We start from the raw sequence: 20,743 nt of genomic DNA on the forward strand, positions 1-20,743 counted from the left end.
CAGGGTGTTGCTTTGTTGCCCAGGCTGGAGTGCAGTGGTGTGATTACAGCTCACTGCAGCCTCGACCTCCTGGGCTCAAGGAGCCTCCCTAGTCTTCAGCCTCCCAAGTAGCTGAGACTACAGGTGTGCACCACCATGTTTTTTTGTAGCAAAGGAGTCTCACTCTGTTGCCCAGGATGGTCTTGAATTCCTGGACTCAAGCCATCCTTCCGCCTTGTCCTCTCAAAGTGCTGGAATTACAGGCATGAGCTATCGTGCCTGGCCAGAAAATTATTTTTAAATGCTTTTATTTAAAATACCATACCCAGGCTGGAGTATGGTAACACCATCATAGCTCACTGTAACCTCGAACTCCTAGGCTCAAGCAATCCTCCTGTCTCAGCCTTCCAAGTAGCTGGGACTACAGGTGCGCACCACCATGCCCGGCTAACTTTTAAAATTTTTTGTAGAGATGAGGTCTCCCTATGTTGCCCAGACTGGTCTTGAACTCCTGGCCTCAAGCAGTCCTTCTTCCTTGGCCTCTCAAAGTGTTGGAATTACAGGCATGAGCCATCCTGCCTGGCCTTTTACTTATTCTTAAATAAACTTATTCCTTGACTAATCTTTACAGAAAGAGATGTTAACATTAAGTATGCCTCTTCACTTTGGTCTAAATTTTGTAGTATCTGGCAGCTCTTTTTTGTAGTATATTTTGAGGAAGTTGGTGTCCCTTTCCTAGATTCATGATAGACAAATTTTTCTCTCTCTTCTTTTTTGGAGTGTGTGTATGTCTGTGTGTGTGTGTGTTTTATTTCATTGGGTTTCAGAGACAGAGGTTAAATAATTGTGCATTCACTGCTTCATCCTTACAAGAAAATATATGAGCTTTAAATTAGATAATGTATGTATAGCACTTAGTATAGTGCTTGGCACATAGTTAGCATTTAATAAATAGAAGCTTTATGGCCAGGCGCAGTGACTCATTATCTGTAATCCCAGCACTTTGGGAGGTTGAGGCGGGTGGATCACCTGAAGTCAGGAGTTTGAGACCAGCCTGGCCCACATGGTGAAACCTCATCTCTATTAAAAATACAAAAATTAGCTGGGCGTGGTGGTGCGCACCTTGATCCCAGCTACTCAGGAGGCTGAGGCAGGAGAATTGCTTGAACCCAGGAGGTGGAGGTTGTAGTGAGCTGAGATCGCCCCATTACACTCCAGCCTGGGCAACGAGAGTGAAACTCCATCTTTAAAAAAAAAAAAAAAAATGGAAGCTTTATTTGTTTACTTGTTTATTGTCTGCTTCACCAAAATGTAAGTTCCATGAGGGCAGGGACCTTGTCTGTCTTGTTTATTGTCATATCACCAGTTTCCTTTTTTGTTTTTAATTTTTAATTTTATTTTATTTTGCTAGAGAAGGGGTCTTGCTGTGTTGCCCAGGCTAGCCTCAAACTCCTAAGCTCAAGCTGCCTTCCTGCCTCAGCCTCCCTAAGTGCTGGGATAACAGGTGTGAGCCACCGCACCTGGCTCATATTACCAGTTTCCAGAACAGTCCTGACATATAGAAGGTGCTTAGTAAATATTGTTGAATAAGTGAATAATCAGGGAACTTGGTTAGGAGTGTGAGAATGAGGGAGAAAAGATGGGGAAATAAAAATCTGAGCTAGTACAAATAGTTTTTGTCCTCTACTCATTTGTGTGTCTCTGTATGCAGGGGCAGCCATTTTGGGGGGTGCTGATGGATACCTGCGGGGTCGGCTATGTTGCCCTGGGGGAGGCCGGCCCCGTGGGGAACATGACTGTGGTAGACTCTCCTGGACAAGAGGTGCTAAATCAGCTTGATGTCAAGACCTCTTCAGAAATGACCAGTGCAGAGGCTTCCGTAGAGATGTCATTACCTACCCCTTTGCCTGGATTTGAGGATTCTCCTGATCAGAGGAGGCTCCCTCCAGAGCAGGAAAGCCTCTCCAGACTGGAACAGCCAGGTATGTACCTTGTCCTCTTATCTTTTTTATTCCCCATGCCAAGCTTAAGATGAAAGAGCAGATTGAGCTCATAGGATCTTACAAACCTGGGTACAGTGTAATCTTTTCCATAGAGGTTTGAGTTCTGGTCCCATCTCACAGACCCATATTCTTCTCTACAGATCTTTCTTCAGAGATGTCAAAGGTCTCAAAGCCTAGGGCCTCAAAGCCTGGCCGGAAGAGAGGTGGTAGGACACGAAAAGGCCCCAAAAGGCCCCAACAGCCTAATCCTCCATCAGCCCCACTGGTTCCTGGTCTCTTAGATCAATCCAACCCTCTGTCCACCCCCATGCCTAAGAAACGAGGTCGAAAGTCCAAGGCAGAGCTGCTGCTGCTGAAGTTGTCAAAAGACCTAGATCGGCCAGAATCTCAATCTCCAAAGAGGCCCCCTGAGGACTTTGAGACCCCTTCTGGGGAACGACCCCGCCGAAGGGCTGCCCAAGTGTAAGGATTGTGGGGCATAGCTTGGTGGAGGGGGGTTGGGTGAAGGGATCAGGGTGGGGCAGATGTTGGAGAGAGAAGACTGATGAGGTATTAGGTAAGCAGGGGTGGTGTCTGGATTCTAGGGACTTGAGCAGTCCTTTAGGCTCTTACCGCAGCACTATTAATGGTATGTATTGCTAACTTGGTTTATCTAAGAATTATTGTCTGTACTTTATGTCCTATGCCATTTTTCACAAACTTTACCCAGCTCTTTATTGTTTTACTGTCCAGTATATGTCAGTATATATATGCTGTTCCATTCTTTCTCTTGCCCTCTGTGTTCTTTGACTGTGGTAGGATGAAAAATGTATTGAACTTGGAGTGAGAAGACCTGGGTTCAGATTCCACATTTGTTAATCTCAGTCATCTCGACCAAGTCACATAACTTAGATTTCTGGTTTTTCATCTTCCAAGGGGGAAGGGGAAATTAATAGAGTTAATTGGTTAATCATGGGGTTATTGGGAGGCTCCATTGAGATAAAAATCAACCATGTCTGGAAACATGGGTTCTCAGTCATATGTGAGAATGGCTCTGACTCTGTCCGTTCCCACAGGGCACTTCTGTATCTTCAGGAACTGGCTGAAGAGCTCTCAACAGCCCTGCCTGCCCCTGTGTCCTGTCCTGAGGGCCCCAAGGTGAGCAGCCCCACCAAACCGAAGAAGATCCGGCAGCCAGCAGCCTGTCCAGGTGGAGAAGAGGTGGATGGTGCTCCACGGGATGAAGACTTTTTTCTCCAGGTTGAGGCTGAAGATGTGGAAGAAAGTGAGGGCCCAAGTGAGAGCTCATCTGAACCTGAGCCTGTAGTGCCCCGAAGCACCCCGCGAGGATCTACTTCAGGGGTAACCTCAATGGACAAGAAAGTGAATGGGGACATAGTAGGATTTTAGGGGACCAGCAAGGTACTGAGAAAGGAAGGACAGCTTTGACTTGGTAACTATAATAGACAAAACAGGTTAAAGAAAAAAGGGTCCATTTCCAAAACATTTGGCATATTAGGGAGAGTGCAGAAGAAGGGGTATGGTAAACAAGATTATTCATTCATATATTGAGTATCTGTTCTCTGTTAGGAAACACAACAAACGTAAATAAGACAGTGTATCCTGCCTCACAAGTTCACAGTGCAATCAGCACTACCCCAGGAGTGATTTAGGCATATAAAGGAAGGGTAATTAACTGCCTAGGCTTCACAGAGGAATGATAGTTGAATTGCTTCTTGAAGGATAAGTAGAAGTTTGCCAGAGAGGATGGTTTTCCCATAAATTGATTATGGCTGGAGCATAGAGCCTGGAGTAAAGTTGTAGGCGAGATTAAACTGGAGAATATGAAAGGACATAGACCTATAGGAACCAACAAAGGCTGTTTTTGTTTATGGTTTTTTTTGGTGGTAAAATGTATGTAACATAAAATTTGCCATTTTAACCATTTAAAAATACACAATTGAGTCCGGGCATGGTGGCTTATGCCTGTAATCCCAGCACTTTGGGAGGCCAAGGCAGGTGGATCACCCAAGGTCAGGAGTTTGAGACCAGACTGACCAATATAGTGAAACCCCGTCTCTACTAAAAATACAAAAATTAGCCAGGCATGGTGGCACGCACCTGTAGTCCCAGCTACTTGGGAGGCTGAGACAGGAGAATCACTTAAACCAGGCAGGGAGAGGTTGCAGTGAGCTGAGATCATGCCACTGCACTCCAGCCTGGGTGAGACAGTGAGACTCCATCTCAAAAACAAAACAAAACAAAACACACAATTCAGTTGTACAGAAACTGTACAACAAACATTTTTAAGTAGAAAAATAACATCAGTTGGGAAAATAGGTCAAACTATAGTTGACAGAAGACAGTTTTGCCAGACGCGGTGGCTCACGCCTGTAATCCCAGCACTTTGGGAGGCCAAGGTGGGTGGATCACAAGGTCAAGAGTTCGAGACCAGCCTGGCCAACATAGTGAAACACCGTCTCTACTAAAAAAAAAGAAAAAAAAAATTAGCTGGGTGTGGTGGCGCATGCCTGTAATCCCAGCTACTCAGGAGGCTGAGGCAGGAGACTCGCTTGAACCCAGTAGGCGGAGGTTGCAGTGAGCTGAGATTGCACCATTGCATTCCAGCCTGGCTGACAGTGTGAAACTGTCTCAAAAAAAAAAAGACAGTTTCAGTTATCCAGGTAAGAGATAGTGAGGTCCTAAATCAAGCAGTGAAGGAACAGAAGAGCAGGGAGGGGGCAGATTCAAGAGATATGTAAGAGGCCAGGTGCGGTAGCTCACACCTGTAATCCCAGCACTTTGGGAAGCCAAGGCAGGTGGATCACTTGAGGCCAGGAGTTTGAGACCAGCTTGGCCAACATAGTGAAACCCTGTGTCTACTAGAAATACAAAAATAATTAGCTGGGTGTGGTGGCATACACCTGTAGTCCCAGCTACTCGGGAGGCTGAGGCAGGAGAATCACTTGAACCCAGGAGGCAGAGGTTGCAGTGAGCTGAGATCGCGTTATTGCACTCCAGCCAGACTCTGTCTTTAAAAAAAGAAGAGATATGTAAGGTAATTTTTTATTTTTATTTTTGTAATTCTTTTGTTTCTGTGTTCTCTCACAGAATGGAATATGTAAGAGAATTAACAGTATTTGGGAATTGAAGGGAGGGAGGAAGTTGAATAGCAGTTTCCAGCTTAAATGGTGGCATCATGCACTGAACCTGGGAACACGAAAAGGGTGAGGGATGTGGGAGGGGCAAAGGTGGGGAGGGGAGAAGTTGAATTCACTTTCTTTTTTCCCTTTTTTTTTTTTTTTTTTGAAACAGAGTCTTGCTCTGTCACCCAGGCTGGAGTGCAGTGGAGTGATCTCATCTCACTGCAACCTCTGCCTCCTGGGTTCAAGTGATTCTCCTGCCTCGGCTTCCCAAGTAGCTGGGATTAAAGGCACGCCCCACCACGCTCAGCTAACTTTTGTATTTTTAGTAGAGATGGGGTTTCGCCATGTTGGCCAGGCTGGTCTTGAATTCTTGACCTCAAGTGATCTGCCCGCCTTGGTCTCCCAAAGTGCTGGGATTACAGATGTGAGCCACCACACTTGACAGAATTCACTTTCTGACATGTTGAGTTTGAGGTGCCCATGGGCCATGGGTCATTCTGCTGGAGATGTCTGGTCACCAGTTGCATATATGAGACCAGTGCCTTACTTGCCTCACGTGCAACATCTAAGGGATAACAGAAACCCTCAGTAATTGAGATAAATGCTATTTTGATGCAACATTTAAAAAAATCAGTGCAACAAATCATGGATATTTCGTTCCATGATGAACAAAATATCAAAATTTTAAATAAAGACAGGATCTTTACTGATTTTTTTTTCTTTTTTTTTTTTTTTGAGACAGAGTTTCGCTCTTATTGCCCAGGCTGGAGTGCAATGGCACGATCTCAGCTCACCACAACCTCCACCCCTCCTGGGTTCAAGCAATGCTCCCGCCTCAGCCTCCCAAGTAGCTGAGATTACGGGTGCACACCACCACACCCGGCTAATTTTTGTATTTTTAGTAGAGATGGGGTTTCACCATGTTGGTTAGGCTGGTCTCGAACTCCTGACCTCGTGATCCGCCCGCCTCGGCCTCCCAAAGTGCTGGGATTACAGGCATGAGCCACCATGCCCGGCTTTACTGATTTTTTCAACTGATTACTGTTTTTTTCCATTTGCCTCGTGCTCTAATATGGCTTGCCACAACACTGTCTAGAACTTGTAGAGAAGTTGAGACTGAGTCAGGTTTACATTACGGAAATGTAAACTTGATAATCAGGCATAAAGATGGTAGTCAAGCTGGGTTTGGTGGTATGTATTTGTACTTCAAGCTACTCAGGAGGCTGACGCAAGAGGATTGCTTGAGCCCAGGAGTTCAAGTCTGGCATGGGCAACACAGCAAGACCCTGTCTCTAAATTTTAAAGAAGGCTAGGTGTGGTGGCTCACACCTGTAATCCCAGCACTTTGGGAGGCCGAGGGGGAAGGATCGCTTGAGCCCAGGAGTTCAAAACCAGTCTGGGCCATGGCGAAACCTTGTCTCTACAAAAAAATACAAAAAAATTAGCCAGGTGTAGTGGGGTGTGCCTGTAGTCCCAGCTACTCAGGAGGCAGAGGTGAGAGGATTGCTTGAGCCCAGGAGGTAGAAGCTGGGGCTGCAGTGAGCCAAGATTGCGCCACTGCACTCCAGCCTGGGCAACAGAGTGAGACCCTATCTCAAAAACAACAAAAAAACAAAAAGACAGTAGTCAAAGCCATGGGACATGAGATTACCAGGAGCGTGTGTGTGTGCGTGCGCGCGCACGCGTGTGTGCGTGCCTGTGTAGAGGGCCGAGAAGACGACAGGAACTCTGGGGAATACCATCATCGAGGAGACCTGTCAAGAAGGGAGAACCTGTGAAGGAATATTAAGAGAGGGGAGAGGAGTAAGGGAGACTATTCCATAGGACGGGAGTTTCAAAGAGGCATAAGGGAATCCTGTGAATCAAATACCATGGAGATGTTGAGGAAGCTGAACAGAAAATAGGTAACAGATTTTGCATTTTCGATGGAGGAGTAGAGCAGAAGGTGAAGAAGTCATTATAGTGGTTGAAACACAAATCTTTTAAGATGCTGATAGGGCAGTGATTGGAGGGGGAAGTATTGCCAAAGAAGATAAAAACTGGGAAAGAGCTGTCTCTGGGACTTTGTCCAACCTGTAGAATTTGCTCCCTTATATTTTCTTCAATTTGATCCTCAGAAACAGAAGCCACACTGCCGGGGAATGGCTCCCAATGGCTTACCAAATCATATCATGGCTCCTGTTTGGAAGTGCCTCCACCTCACCAAGGACTTGTGAGACTTGGGGACAGGGGGCTGGGGTTAATAAAGGGGTGGTAGAGGAGTGCAAGGGCGGTATTGAAATGGGGCCGTGGGAAAGAGAAGCACTCATGGGTGGAATACCGTGATGATATTCATTACTAAAAAGCACTGCTCTAGAGGCAAGAGCTCTAGAACTCTTTAATTAAAGTGAAATAAAATGAAAGGCTCTGTTTCTCAGCTGCGCTAGCCACATTTTAGGTGCTCGGTAGCTAATTGCAGCTAGCAACTGGCATATTGGGGAGCACAGATAATGGATCATTTCCATCTCCACAGAAAGTTTTATTGGACTGTGCTGCTGTAGAATCCCTCTCCTTCATTAATGCTTCTTCTGTTTCTCCAGCCGAGAGCAGAAACATTCATACTGGGAGTTTGCTGAATGGATTCCTTTAGCCTGGAAGTGGCACTTGTTATCTGAGCTGTAAGTTGAAGCAACATCTCTGTAGCTTAGGAAGGGTGACACCACTGGAGACGAAAGGGTGACAGAGGCTCTATAATGGGAACCCTGAGATGGGTGAAACACTTCCAAATTTAGACTGTTCCCTTTGTCTTCCCCCAGTGAGGCCGCTCCCTACCTGCCCCAGGAGGAGAAGTCTCCATTGTTTTCTGTACAACGTGAAGGGCTACCTGAAGATGGCACCCTCTACCGAATAAACAGGTGAAGATTGCACATCCGCACTTTTTTCTGATTCTAGGAGCCAGAAACAAGAAAAATGAATGTTGAAAGGGATGACAGATAAGTCCTGTCCTTCCCCTGATGCTGGTTCAGTTGGTCCCAAGAATAAGAGTGCTGACTAGAGCTGGTCAGTCCTCTCTGATTTGTAGTGTTCATTACTGGCAGGCTGAGGGAAGCTAGAGAGATTTAGGGGCCAAAGCAGTTCACAAGGTTACATCTACTCAGATAGACCTGGGCAGACTAGCCTTAGGGAGAATACTATAGTATTCCAGAATGAACAGCCCTGAAGATGAGCTGGAGTTAGACAGACTTTGGAGGCCGGGTGTGGTGGCTCACGCCTGTAATCTCAGCACTTTGGGAGGCCAAAAAGGGAGGATTACTTGAGCCCACGAGTTCAAGACCAGCCTAGGAAACATAGCAAGACCCCTATCTCTACAAAGAATTTAAAAATTAGTGGGGTATGGTGGCATATGCCTGTAGTCCCAGCTACTCCAGAGGCTGAGGTGGGATAACCACTTGAGCCTGGGAGGTCACGGCTGCAGTGAACCGTCGATCATGCCACTGCACTCCATCCTGGGTGACAGACCCCATCTCAAATAATAATAATATAAGACAGACTTTGGGAAGGAAAGGAGGAAGATACAAGTGGAAGCCAAGGACTGTTCTCACTTGTAAACTGTTTTTGATATTCAGGCTCTTGCTTGAGCCAGTTCATACTGGCTCTGGGTGGAGCTCCCATTCAGTCCTCATTACCTTTCATTAATTCCTTTCTTCATCCCATCTTTGATTTTTCTCTAGATTTAGCTCGATCACAGCACATCCAGAGCGCTGGGATGTGTCCTTCTTCACGGGGGGACCGCTCTGGGCTCTGGACTGGTGCCCAGTGCCAGAGGGGGCAGGAGCCTCGCAATATGTGGCTCTTTTCTCCAGCCCTGACATGAATGAGACACACCCACTGAGCCAGCTTCATTCGGGTCCTGGGCTGCTCCAGCTCTGGGGCCTTGGGACCTTGCAGCAAGAAAGCTGGTGAGGTGGGGTTGGACACTGCCATGGGAGGGTGGTTGAGGACAGCAGGATGGGGTCTGGACAGGATAGGGGGAAGGGCTTGGATTGGGCTGAGACAAGGGGAGCTTACCTCTGGCAGCCCTACGTCCCTTCTTCCTACCCACCATCCCCACATGCTCTCTCTCTCCAGTCCTGGCAACAGGGCCCACTTTGTCTATGGGATTGCTTGTGACAACGGCTGCATCTGGGACCTCAAGTTCTGCCCCAGTGGAGCATGGGAACTTCCAGGCACCCCTCGGAAGGTACTTCCCAGTCAACTGTGGGATGGCCCTAGGACTCAAAGCCAGGACAAAGAGGCCCTGGGAATTCTTAGAGTTGAAGGAACGAAGATTGGAGTGTAGTGGATGGAGTTTTTCCAGCAACTTCATACAGTATTTCAGGGACTAGAACCTCAAAGGTTTTCTGTGAGTCAACTGAAGGCAGCAAGCCTCAGCATACCTTTTACCCTTTAGGCTCCTCTCCTGCCCCGGTTGGGTCTCTTGGCTCTGGCCTGCTCAGACGGGAAAGTACTGCTATTCAGTCTACCCCATCCGGAGGCCCTGCTGGCTCAGCAACCCCCAGGTGAGTAGCACAGCAAGGAGAATGGGGCTGCTGTAGTGGTGGTCACAGCATAGCAGGGCCTGTCTGTCTCCCTGGAAACTCCTCTGGGCCAGTCTCTCTTAGCACAAAGCCTTACTCAGCCACACACACACCCTGCATTGTGACTCAAGTTTGTTCTCGAGCCCTCTCTCTTTTGCAGTCTTACAGCTGTACTCTTTCAGCACATTTCCTTTTATCTCCCCCTTCTTCCCTCTTCGTGCTCTCAAGACTTTCCCCCTCTTGCTGCCACAGGTAACTGGCTGTGTAAAGAGCTGCTGAGGGCTTGGGCTGATAGATAGGGCCCATCTCCCCTGCTATACTCTTGTTCCCCCAATCCTGTTCTTAGCCTCTCCTGCCCTCACCACCACACAAACACAATCTCTTGTTCTGAAGAGAGGGATGGAATAGAGAGCTGAAGATGAGCAAAAGGAGGGAGGAGTCAGGAAAAGGCAGCTCCTATATGTTGAATTTATTTTTCATTAGTACTGAGTATTTAAAGAAGAGGGCACCCAGGCTGGAGCCCTGGGAAGTCCCATATGTGGTGGTCTGGTGGAGTGGGTTGAGGAGGTAATAGAAGGTCAGAAAGTAAAGACAGTAAATATAGACCATTCTTTCAAGAAGTTTGGCTGTGGGGCTGGGCATGGTGGTCCATGCCTTAATTCCAGTACTTTGCGAGGCCTAGGTGGGAGGATTGCTTGAGCCTAGGAGTTTGAGACCAGCTGGGGCAATATAATGAGATGTCGTCTCGGCGAAAAAAATTTTAAAAGTAGCCGAACATAGTGGTGCATGCCTGTAGTCCCAGCTACTTGGGAGGCTGAGGTGGGAGGATCACTTATGCCCAGGAGGTTGAGGCTGCAGTGAACTGAGATTGTGCCACTGCACTGTAGCCTGGGCGGCTTAGTGAGATGCTGTCTGAAAAAAAAAAAAAAATTCGCTCTGAAGGGGAACCAGTAATTGAGGGTGGTGGATTGCCTAAGTGTGGTCAATAAAGGAAGGTTTTGTCCCTTTATTTGGATAGGAGACATTAGGGCATGTTCACATGGCAATATGGGAGTGACCTAGACTAGGGAGGGAACAAGTGGATGACACAGGAGGAAGGAGGATAACAGAATGAGCAGTGTTCTGGAAAAGGTGCTAGAGGATGAGAAGAGAGTAGAGTGAAGGGATTGCTCTTCTGATAGGAGGAAGGATACTATCAGGTGTAACAGAAGGAAAGAAGATGGGAGCAGATAGAGGTAGGTTCATAAATTTGGTGATGAAAAGATAAGGACTTTATCAATAAAGGATAAGGGAATGTCATTATTCAAAGGATTGGTTGCTGATTTAAGAGCAAGGCCTGTGTCCGCAGAGGAGGTCTAAAGGAAAAAAAAAAAAGGCAAGGCCTGGCTAGGCATGGTGGCTCACACTTATAATCCCAGCATTTTGGGAGGCTGAGGCAGGAGGATTGCTTGAGCCCAGGAGTTGGAGGCTGCAGTGAGCCATGATCATGCCACTGCACTCGGGCCTGGGTGACAGAGTAAGACCTGCTGAGTCCTTGGGATCCATAGAGTTAGTTCCTGCTCTTTTTCCCTCACAGATGCAGTGAAGCCTGCCATATATAAGGTGAGTGAGGAACCTGCTACCTTAGCTGAGGCTCCATCTTCTTAGAGCCTCACCTTGCTGATTCCACAGTGAGTCTCCTTATACTTCTGAAAAATACCCTCATCCTGCTGGATTAAACATTGATTTGAGCTTTCGTTCCAAACAGTGTAGGTGTCCCTAACCCTAGTCCCATCTCTTCTTTCCCTGCAGGTACAATGTGTGGCAACTCTGCAGGTGGGGTCTATGCAAGCTACAGACCCCTCTGAGTGTGGTCAGTGCCTTAGCCTGGCCTGGATGCCTACCAGGCCCCACCAACACCTAGCTGCTGGATATTATAATGGTAAAAAAACCAAAATAAAACATAAGGAACTATTGCTCTTTAAATTTTTTATATATGCTTGTTTTTTGGTTCTTTCTTTGGTGGTTCAATACTGGACATATAGTTAGAAATATTCAAGCAATGTAAAAAAAAAATAGAAATAAGTCACTAGACTATTTCTACTCAGAAAAAAATTAAGAGTACATAGATGCTGGGCCAGGCGCGGTAGCTCACGCCTATAATCCCAGCCTATTGAGAGGCTGAGGCAGGCAGATCACTTGAGGTCAGGAGTTCGAGACCAGCCTGGCCAACACAGCGAAACCCTACCTCTACCAAAAAAATACAAAAAATTAGCTCAGGATGGTGGCACATGCCTGGAGTCCTAGCTACTTGGGAGGCTGAGGCCTGAGAACCCAGGAAGCAGAGGTTTCAGTGAGCCAAGATCACACCCCTGCACTCCAGCCTGGGCAACAGAGTGAGATCCTGTCTGGAAAAAAAAAAAAAAAGAGTAGATGCCGGCCAGGTGTGGTGGCTCATGCCTATAATTCCAGTACTTTGGGTGGCCAAGGGAGGGAAGCACTTGAGACTGGGAGTTCAAGACCAGCTGGGCAACCTAGTGAGACCTCATCATTAAAAATAATAAAATTTTGCCGGGTACAGTGGCTCACACCTGTAATCCCAGCACTTTGGGAGGCTGAGGCAGGTGGATCATGAGGTCAAGAGATGGAGACCATCCTGGCCAACATGGTGAAACCCTGTCTCTACTAAAAATACAAAAATTAGCTGGGTGTCATAGATTGCACCTGTAGTCCCAACTACTGGGGAGGCTGAGGCAGGAGAATCGCTTGAACCTGGGAGACGGAGGTTGCAGTGAGCCAAGATCATGCCACTGCACTCCAGCCTGGCAACAGAGGGAGACTCCATCTCAAAAAAAACAATAATAAAATTTTTAGGCCGGGCACGGTGGCTCACGCCTGTAATCCCAGCACTCTGGGAGGCCGAGGCAGGCAGATCACGAGGTCAGGATATCGAGACCATCCTGGCTAACACGGTGAAACCCCATCTCTACTAAAAATACAAAAAATTCCCCGGGCGTGGTGGCGGGCTCCTGTAGTCCCAGCTACCCGGGAGGCTGGGTCAGGAGAATGGCGTGAACCCGGGAGGCGGAGCTTGCAGTGAGCCGAGATGGTGCCACTGTACTCTAGCCTGGAGGACAGAGCGAGACTCCGTCTCAAAAAAAAAACTAAAAATAATAAAATTTTTAAAAAATTAAAAAGTGAGGAACATCATTTCATGCAGTTCTTTATATATAAAAATAGAAAGATAGAGGAAAGAGTTTTATAAAAATGGGATCAGCCAGGCATGGTGGCTCACACCTGTAATCCCAGCACTTTGGGAGGCTGAGGCAGGAGGATCGCAGCCCAGGAGTTGGAGACTGGGCAACATGGTGAAACCCCATCTTTAACTAACTAGCTAACTAACTAAATAAATGAGTAAAAATGGGATCATACTGTGTAAAGTATTCTAAAAATGTATTAAATTTAATTATATCAATTTTATAGAAGAAAAAGACACTAAAGTCAGACTGAAATATTGGCTAAGCTCCTGATGAATGTTCCTTCACTATAAGCGACACTAGTTCCTCCAAGATACTTTTAGAATTAAAAAGACTATAAATAAATTACAAATAATATTAAGTAGTTGGAGTTATTAGGTTTTGTTTTGTTTTATTTTCAGATAGGGTCTCACTCTGTCACCCAGGCTGGAGTGCAGTGGCAAGATCTTGGCTCATTGCGTCCTGGACTTCCTGGGCTCAAGCAATGCCCCAGCCTCAGCCTCTGGAGTAGTTGGGACTACAGGAACGAGCCACAATGCCTGGCTAATTTTTGTATTTTTTGTAGAGACGGGGTTTCGCCATGTTGCCCAGGCTGGTCTTCACCTCCTGAGCTCAAAGTGATCTGCCTGCCTCAGCCTCCTAAAGTGCTGGGATTACAAATGAGAGCTACCATGCCTGGCCTAGATTGTTATTTTTAAATGACAGTGTTATTGGCCAAGTGTGGTGGCTCATGTCGGTAATCCCAGCACTTTGGAAGGCCGAGGCGGGCAGATCACGAGGTCAAGAGATCGAGACCATCCTGGCCAACATGGTGAAACCCTGTCTCTACTAAAAAATACAAAAATTAGCTGGGCAGGATGGCGCGTGCCTGTAGTCCCAGCTACTCAGGAGGCTGAGGCAGGAGAATCGCTTGAACTGGAAGGCAGACGTTACAGTGAGCCAAGATCGTGCCACTGCACTCCAGCCTGGCAACAGAGTGAGACTCCGTTTCAAAAACAAAATGACAGTGTTGTTTTTAGATATAAGTAGACTTTCTGCTAGGAAGATAAGGAAATTAGCACTCTTACACGTCTTTTTATCATCCCTTTCGCCATGTTTTTTCTTTTGGTGGTATTATTCTTACATTGTCAAGGTACATGATTCTTGATGCTGTTCTGCTTTCTTAATTCCTAAACTTGATTGAGTGCCTCTACCAGTCCATTTATCTTAGTCTCCCCTCCAATTGCTGAATTATTTATATTGCATGGCTATAATTCATCGTCAACAAACTTTTTCAAGAAAGGTTCATAGGTGCTGCATTCATTCCCTGAGTGGCTCAGCCTTCTGAGTAGCTGAGACTACAGGCATGCGCCACCACACCAGGCTATTTTATTTTTTTTGAGACAGGGTCTGTGGGGTCCAGGCTGGAGTGCAGTGGCATGATCTCGGCTCACTGCAACCTCTATCTCCCGAGTTCAAGCAGTTCTCCCACCTCAGCCTCCTGAGTAGCAGGGATTACAGGCGCATACCACCAAAGGCCAACTAATTTTTGTATTTTTAGTAGAGATGAGATTTCACCATATTGTTCAGGCTGGTCTCAAACTCCGGACCTCAGGTGATATGTCCACCCTGGCCTCCTAAAGTGCTGAGATTACAGGCATGAGCCATCGTGCCTGGCCTTTTTTTATTTTTTAGAGGTGGGGTCTCACTATATTGCCCAGGCTGGTCTCAAACTCTTGGGTGCAAGTGTTCTTCCTGCCTTTACCTCCCAAAGTGCTAGGATTACAGGCATGAGCCACTGCACCTAGCAACATTGTGTTGCTTTTGACTTTTTGCCTGTTCTCTTTGTCTTGGGGCAGAGTTAGCGAACATTTTCTTTTTTTTTTTTCTTTTTTTTTGAGGTGGAGTCTCGTTCTGTCTCCCAGGCTGGAGTGCACTGGCGTGATCTCGGCTTACTGCAACCTCTGCTTCCTGGGTTCAAGTGATTCTCATGTCTCACCCTCCCAAGTAGCTGGGATTACAGGTGTACACCACCACACTGGCTAATTTTTTTTGTATTTTTAGTAGAGATGGGGGTTTTACCATGTTGGCCAGGCTGGTCTTGAACCCCTGACCTCAAGTGATCCACCCGCATTGGCCTCCCAAAGTGTTGAGATTACAAGTGTGAGCCACTGCGCCTGGCTTCCTAGAGTTTTTATGCTTTTTTTTTTTCTTTCTCTTTTTTTTTTTTTTGAGACGGAGTCTGCTCTTGTCACTCAGGCTGGAGTGCAGTGGCACAATCTCACTGCAAGCTCCGCCTCCTGGGTTCAAGCGATTCTGCTGCTTCAGCCTCCCGAGTAGCTGGGATTACAGACACCCACCACCACATCTGGCCAATTTTTTGTATTTTTAGTAGAGACGGGGTTTCACCATGTTGATCAGGCTGGTCTCAAACTCCTGACCTCAGGTGATCCACCACCTGCATTGGCCCTCCCACAGTGTTGAGATTACAGGCATGAGCCACCGTGTGCCCCACCTATGCTTTTTAAAAGTCCCTTGACTTTTATTTATAGGGAGTAGAGAGAGGTGCATTCTACTCTCTGCACTAGGTGTGTTCACCCTATCATTTTTCAACTGTAGATTCCAGACAAAGCTATTACTTTTTTGTTGATGAGAATTAGGGTTAAAATATCAGGTTGAGTCTTTAAGCCCTGGAGGGAGTGTTGGATAGCTAATCAGGATCCCCACATCCTTTCATAGTGGTTTGGATCTGAGGGTAGAAGACAAAGGTCCTAGGAGCCCAGAGAAAGAAATTAGAGCAAGGAAGAGAGAACCTGCTTTTAATGTTCACACATTCTGTCCTTATTTCAGGCATGGTGGTTTTCTGGAACCTTCCCACTAACTCACCCCTGCAGCGGATACGGCTCTCTGATGGCTCCTTAAAGCTCTACCCCTTCCAGTGTTTCCTAGCCCATGACCAGGCTGTGCGTACCCTTCAATGGTGCAAAGCTAACAGGTATGGAATAGGAGGTATGTGGAGGGGGAAGGTGAAGACTGGGACAGGCTGACTTCCAGATTTGTTTGGATTTGACCTTCTCCCGTCTTTTTACAGCCATTTCCTTGTCTCTGCGGGGAGTGACCGGAAAATCAAATTCTGGGACCTTCGACGACCTTACGAACCCATAAACTCTATCAAGCGCTTCTTGAGTACAGAACTGGCCTGGCTGCTTCCCTACAATGGTGTCACTGTGGCTCAGGACAACTGCTATGCCTCGTACGGCAAGATGGAGATAGGACCTCTAGGGACAGGCCCTAAGGGTTGGAATGCAAAGCATGCCAGATTGTTGTGGGGAGAGGAGGGTAGAGAGTTGGTTCACTGAGGTGGTTTAAATTCTGGAAGAGGTTAAGAAGAAGAAATGAATCTAAAGAAAAGGAAGGTTTAAATTTATTTCTCTTTTAACAGTTATGGACTCTGTGGGATTCATTATATTGACGCTGGTTACCTTGGTTTCAAGGCCTACTTCACTGCTCCTCGAAAAGGCACCGTTTGGGTGAGCCCCCCTTTCTTTTGCAGTCTTCATTACAAAGGAAAATGGCTCATTTATGCACTATTAGTAGTCAGAAAGAGGCAGTAGTTTTGGGTAGAAGGAGAAGATAGGGATGTTGTAACTCTATCATCAGGGCTGTCGGTTATGGTAAACTCATTTTTGTTTGTGTGTCTGTCTCTCAGACTGTGCAGCTGTTACCAGTTCATAGCTCTGAATGAATATATGAATGAATGAATGAAATCTGTCTCTTTCTATTAGAGTCTTTCAGGATCCGACTGGCTTGGGACAATAGCTGCAGGAGATATATCCGGGGAGCTCATTGCTGCTATATTACCAGATATGGCACTGAATCCAATAAATGTCAAGCGACCTGTAGAGCGAAGATTTGTACGTATATGAACATCTAACAGCAGCTGTTGGATCCTAACCCACATGCCCTCCCAAATTCTGGTAGAGTACAAACTAGTGTCAGGTCTCCCGGCCCTGATATCCCAGAAAATCTTAGCACAGAGTGGTATATAATCTTCCCTACCGTACTGCATCTGAGCATATATTTAAAGATACTACTTTTTTCCATCTTTAAGCCTTTCCTGCCCAAACCACTTTCCTCTGCTTTTATTCTGTCTTGAGTATTATAGAAGCTAATTTCATGGTCTCCTTTCCAGCCTATATATAAAGCAGATCTGATACCGTATCAGGACAGTCCTGAAGGTCCAGACCATTCTTCTGCTTCATCTGGGGTCCCCAACCCTCCCAAGGCTCGAACTTACACTGAAACTGTCAACCATCACTACTTGCTCTTTCAGGACACAGATTTGGTAAGCTGAGGCCAGGAGAATGGGTGTGGTATTAGAAAAGGTAGAAAACTTTAGTCTTTGTATAGTACGCAAGCCTGAGTTCAGCACAAAGATGTAAAACGAAGGAGCCTCGGCCAGGTGCAGTGGCTCATGCCTGTAATCCCAGCAGTTTGGGGGGATTAGGCGGGCAGATCACAAGGTCAAGAGATCGAGACCATCCTGGCCAACATGGTGAAACTCCGTCTCTACTAAAAATACAAAAATTAGCTGGGCGTGGTGGCGCATGCCTGTAGTCCCAGCTATTCAGGAGGCTGAGGCAGGAGAATCACTTGAACCCAGGAGGTGGAGATTGCAGTGAGCCAAGGTCACACCACTGCACTCCAGCCTGGCAACGCAGCAAGACTCCGTCTAAAAAAAAAAAAAAAAAAAAAAAGGGGGCCAGGCGTAGTGGCTCACACCTGTAATCCTAGCACTTTGGGAGGCTGAGGCGGGTGGATCACCTGAGGTCAGGAGTTCAAGACCAGCCTGACCAACATGGTGAAACCCTGTCTCTACTAAAAATACAAAAAATCTGCCGGGCGTGATGGCGGGCGCCTGTAATCCCAGCTACTCAGGAGGCTGAGGCGGAGAATCACTTGAACCTGGGAAGCACAGGTTGTAGTGAGCTGCCAAGATCGCGCCACTGCACTCCAGCCTGGGTGACAGAGCGAGACTCCGTCTTAAAAAAAACAAACGAGCGTCTCACTTTCTCTCTCCTATTCCATTTCCCTTCCCCAGGGTTCATTCCATGATCTGCTCCGTAGAGAACCAATGCTGCGCATGCAGGAGGGAGAGGGGCATTCTCAACTCTGCCTGGACAGGCTGCAGCTGGAGGCTATTCATAAGGTAGTCTCTCATCCTCTCCACCCTCCACTCTCATTTCCCCCCAGTTCTGGGCCTGGGGCTGATGAAATGGTAGATGAAAAGGTTACACAGATGACAACCTCCTCCTCCTCCAGAGCATGACAGACGTACCTCATTCACTGGCTTTTCATTCTTACCTCTGTCACCCCTCATGGTCCTGTCCTTTCAGATTGTGGCTCATTTTTTTTTTGTTCATACAGCTAGGAGTCACCCTAAAGCACCACCCATGAGCATCTCTTTCTTGTTTTCTGTTCTCTTCACAGGTACGTTTCAGCCCAAACCTGGACTCCTATGGATGGCTGGTATCTGGGGGGCAGTCAGGGCTGGTTCGAATCCATTTTGTCCGTGGACTCGCCTCCCCACTGGGCCACCGTATGCAGCTTGAAAGCCGAGCCCACTTCAATGCTATGTTCCAACCATCCTCCCCCACTAGACGGCCTGGCTTCTCTCCAACCAGCCATCGCCTTCTGCCCACTCCCTAGCCTTGGCCCACACCAGATCCTTGGAGTGAAGTCGGTCAAGAACAAATGGCCCCTATGCACAGAGCCATAGGAACTGGGGGCCTTCCCTGGACAGTGATCATGCCAGGCCTGGACCTTTAGGCCTGCCTCCCCAGGACTCCTTAGATCCCACTCTTTCTACAGACTTCTGTGATCACAGCCCCCTGCGGGCAGGGGGGCTCTCCCTCCACCAACTCTCAAGGCTCCTCAGCCTAAGACTATGGCTCATGAGAAACACTCAGGCCTGACCTAGGCTTGGGAGTCAAACTGCTCATATTGAGCATATTGTTAAGTGGGTAAAGCCAAGTAAAGGTACTGGGTGTTTTTGCGACCACTTGTGAATGGGTGTATGGAGAACTGAAAAGGGTATCTGCATGAAGGCTCCTGTCTGACTATTCCAGGATCCAATATTACTGCCTTCTGAAACTTCCTCTTTAGGGTAACCATCATGTATGCCCACGAGGGTGATAGTAATTCGTGAGACTGAAGTTGCTTAGAGTACTTCTTTGACCAAGGAATACCACAGACACCCTACCGATAGAACAGTGGCTCAGATCTTACTTGCTCCTGCTTACGAAGTATTCCCAATCACTGGTCATCTGACCCTACTTGAACACTCCTGAACAGTCATGTTTTTAAAAATCTTCCTTTATATCAAGTCAGAGAGTATACTTCTATAAATTTCACTCATGGATGTTAGGAAATCTAGTCATCTTCCCTGTGATTGCCCTGTTAAGTATTTAACCATAGCTATCATGTGTTTCCCAAATCTTCTCTAGATTAAATATCTTCAGTTACTTCAACCATTCTTTTACACGTCATGATTTTTGATCCTTCATGATACTGTCACATTGTTGACTCATTAGAATGTTTACCTACTTCACTTCTATGTATAGGAGGTGTTTAGAACCCAAGTACTGTAATGTATTGTTATATCTCATCTTGTTAGAGTCCTCTTGTGGGATGCTGCAGACTCACAGTGACTATGATACTGCCTCCTAAGCAAGGACACACCCCAGTGATGAGAAATAGGCAAACCATGGTCTTGAAATGCCTAGGAGTATAGGCTGGGGTTTGGAGGGAAATAGTTGGATGACCTCAGGAAATAGAAAAAAACAGGCAGCTGCTTTCTGGAGAGAGTGGAGATGAGATCAGTGCCTACCTGGAACAAAACCCTCTGGCATTCTAGACTGGCCGAATATGTAGCGTAGGGACTTTATCATCTATCAGAAAATCTCCTTTAAGAAGAAGCGATCAAGAAGTTTAGTCCTGGCCAGGTGTGGTGGCTCACGCCTGTAATCCCAACACTTTGGGAGGCCAAGGCAGGCGGATTACTTGAGGTCAGAAGTTCGAGACCAGCCTGGCCAATGTATGGTGAAACCCCGTCTCTACCAAAAATGTAAAAAATTAGCCAGGTGTGATGGCACACACCTGCAATCCCAGCTACTCGGGAGGCTGAGGCAGAAGAATCATTTGAACCTGGGAGGCAGAGGTTGCAGTGAGCCGAGATCCTGCCACTGCACTCCAGCCTGGGTGACGGAGCGAGACTCCGTCTCAAAAAGAGTTCAGCCCCTATCCTGTACAGATGAGAAAATAGACCTGGAGGAAACCCAAGTCTATCAACAGCAGAGACCATAACCCATGTCAGTGCAAAGAAGCCAAGTGTTGCACTACCCTATTGGGATCCAGCTCACATTGAGCCAGTTTTGTTTTTTGAGCTGTTACCCAAGTGCCTTCTGTCGAAGAGAAGCTTTACTCAGTTCTACAGGGCAGCCCCCTTCCTATTTTCAGTGGTAGAAAAGATGAGACCTGGGGATCCACACTTGAGGCTGTAGATTGGTGCTGGCAGCCCTGCTTCTGCAACTGAGTCTCAGCCCTAGTCTTGACCTTGTTCTTTTTCTCTACCAGAAGCCTTTTCTCTTTCTAACCCTCCCTCCCAATATACCCACTTCATACTATCCATTGTTCATACACTTCTCTACCTTTATTCCTCTTCTCATATTCCTCCCTTCGCCAGAGTGTCTTTTTCCACCATCTTCACCTGAGTTCAATTCATCCTTCAAGGTCCCAGCTCAAATTCCACCTTCACCAAAGAGCTTCCCAGTTTTCTCCAGTAAAAAATAGTTTCCCTCCCTTGT

At 46.9% G+C, this 20,743-nt stretch overlaps 1 protein-coding gene and 1 long non-coding RNA gene across 8 annotated transcripts in view; one reads left to right on the forward strand and one right to left on the reverse strand.

The window, feature by feature from the left end:
• Nucleotides 1–19,408, forward strand: part of GTF3C2 (general transcription factor IIIC subunit 2) — a 31,896-nt gene extending 12,488 nt beyond the window's left edge. For all 6 annotated transcript variants that reach the window (XM_016948247.3, XM_016948248.3, XM_016948249.4 and 3 more), the window contains 18 exons: nucleotides 1,691–1,961; nucleotides 2,123–2,444; nucleotides 3,038–3,323; nucleotides 7,225–7,319; nucleotides 7,687–7,764; nucleotides 7,903–8,001; nucleotides 8,818–9,045; nucleotides 9,215–9,326; nucleotides 9,537–9,645; nucleotides 11,240–11,265; nucleotides 11,455–11,584; nucleotides 15,729–15,873; nucleotides 15,970–16,131; nucleotides 16,321–16,408; nucleotides 16,664–16,792; nucleotides 17,071–17,223; nucleotides 17,980–18,087; nucleotides 18,369–19,408. In XM_016948247.3, the coding sequence (XP_016803736.1) occupies nucleotides 1,715–1,961; nucleotides 2,123–2,444; nucleotides 3,038–3,323; nucleotides 7,225–7,319; nucleotides 7,687–7,764; nucleotides 7,903–8,001; nucleotides 8,818–9,045; nucleotides 9,215–9,326; nucleotides 9,537–9,645; nucleotides 11,240–11,265; nucleotides 11,455–11,584; nucleotides 15,729–15,873; nucleotides 15,970–16,131; nucleotides 16,321–16,408; nucleotides 16,664–16,792; nucleotides 17,071–17,223; nucleotides 17,980–18,087; nucleotides 18,369–18,587 (2,736 nt within the window). In that variant the 5' untranslated portion in view covers nucleotides 1,691–1,714 and the 3' untranslated portion in view covers nucleotides 18,588–19,408. The remainder of the gene's footprint in view (nucleotides 1–1,690; nucleotides 1,962–2,122; nucleotides 2,445–3,037; nucleotides 3,324–7,224; nucleotides 7,320–7,686; nucleotides 7,765–7,902; nucleotides 8,002–8,817; nucleotides 9,046–9,214; nucleotides 9,327–9,536; nucleotides 9,646–11,239; nucleotides 11,266–11,454; nucleotides 11,585–15,728; nucleotides 15,874–15,969; nucleotides 16,132–16,320; nucleotides 16,409–16,663; nucleotides 16,793–17,070; nucleotides 17,224–17,979; nucleotides 18,088–18,368) is intronic.
• LOC104004917 (uncharacterized) lies at nucleotides 7,605–9,610 on the reverse strand. 2 transcript variants are annotated; one of them, XR_001715666.3, is made up of 4 exons: nucleotides 9,523–9,610; nucleotides 8,773–8,951; nucleotides 7,919–8,034; nucleotides 7,605–7,808 (listed from the first exon to the last, which is right to left on the reverse strand). It is a non-coding gene; the product is annotated as an uncharacterized LOC104004917 (long non-coding RNA). The 2 variants fall into 2 exon arrangements; XR_678019.4 differs by having other exon boundaries at nucleotides 8,773–9,027; nucleotides 9,523–9,609.
• Nucleotides 19,409–20,743: the final 1,335 nt, after the last annotated feature.

Source organism: Pan troglodytes, chromosome 12 (genome assembly GCF_028858775.2).
Source record: "Pan troglodytes isolate AG18354 chromosome 12, NHGRI_mPanTro3-v2.0_pri, whole genome shotgun sequence".
Classification (NCBI taxonomy): domain Eukaryota; kingdom Metazoa; phylum Chordata; class Mammalia; order Primates; family Hominidae; genus Pan; species Pan troglodytes.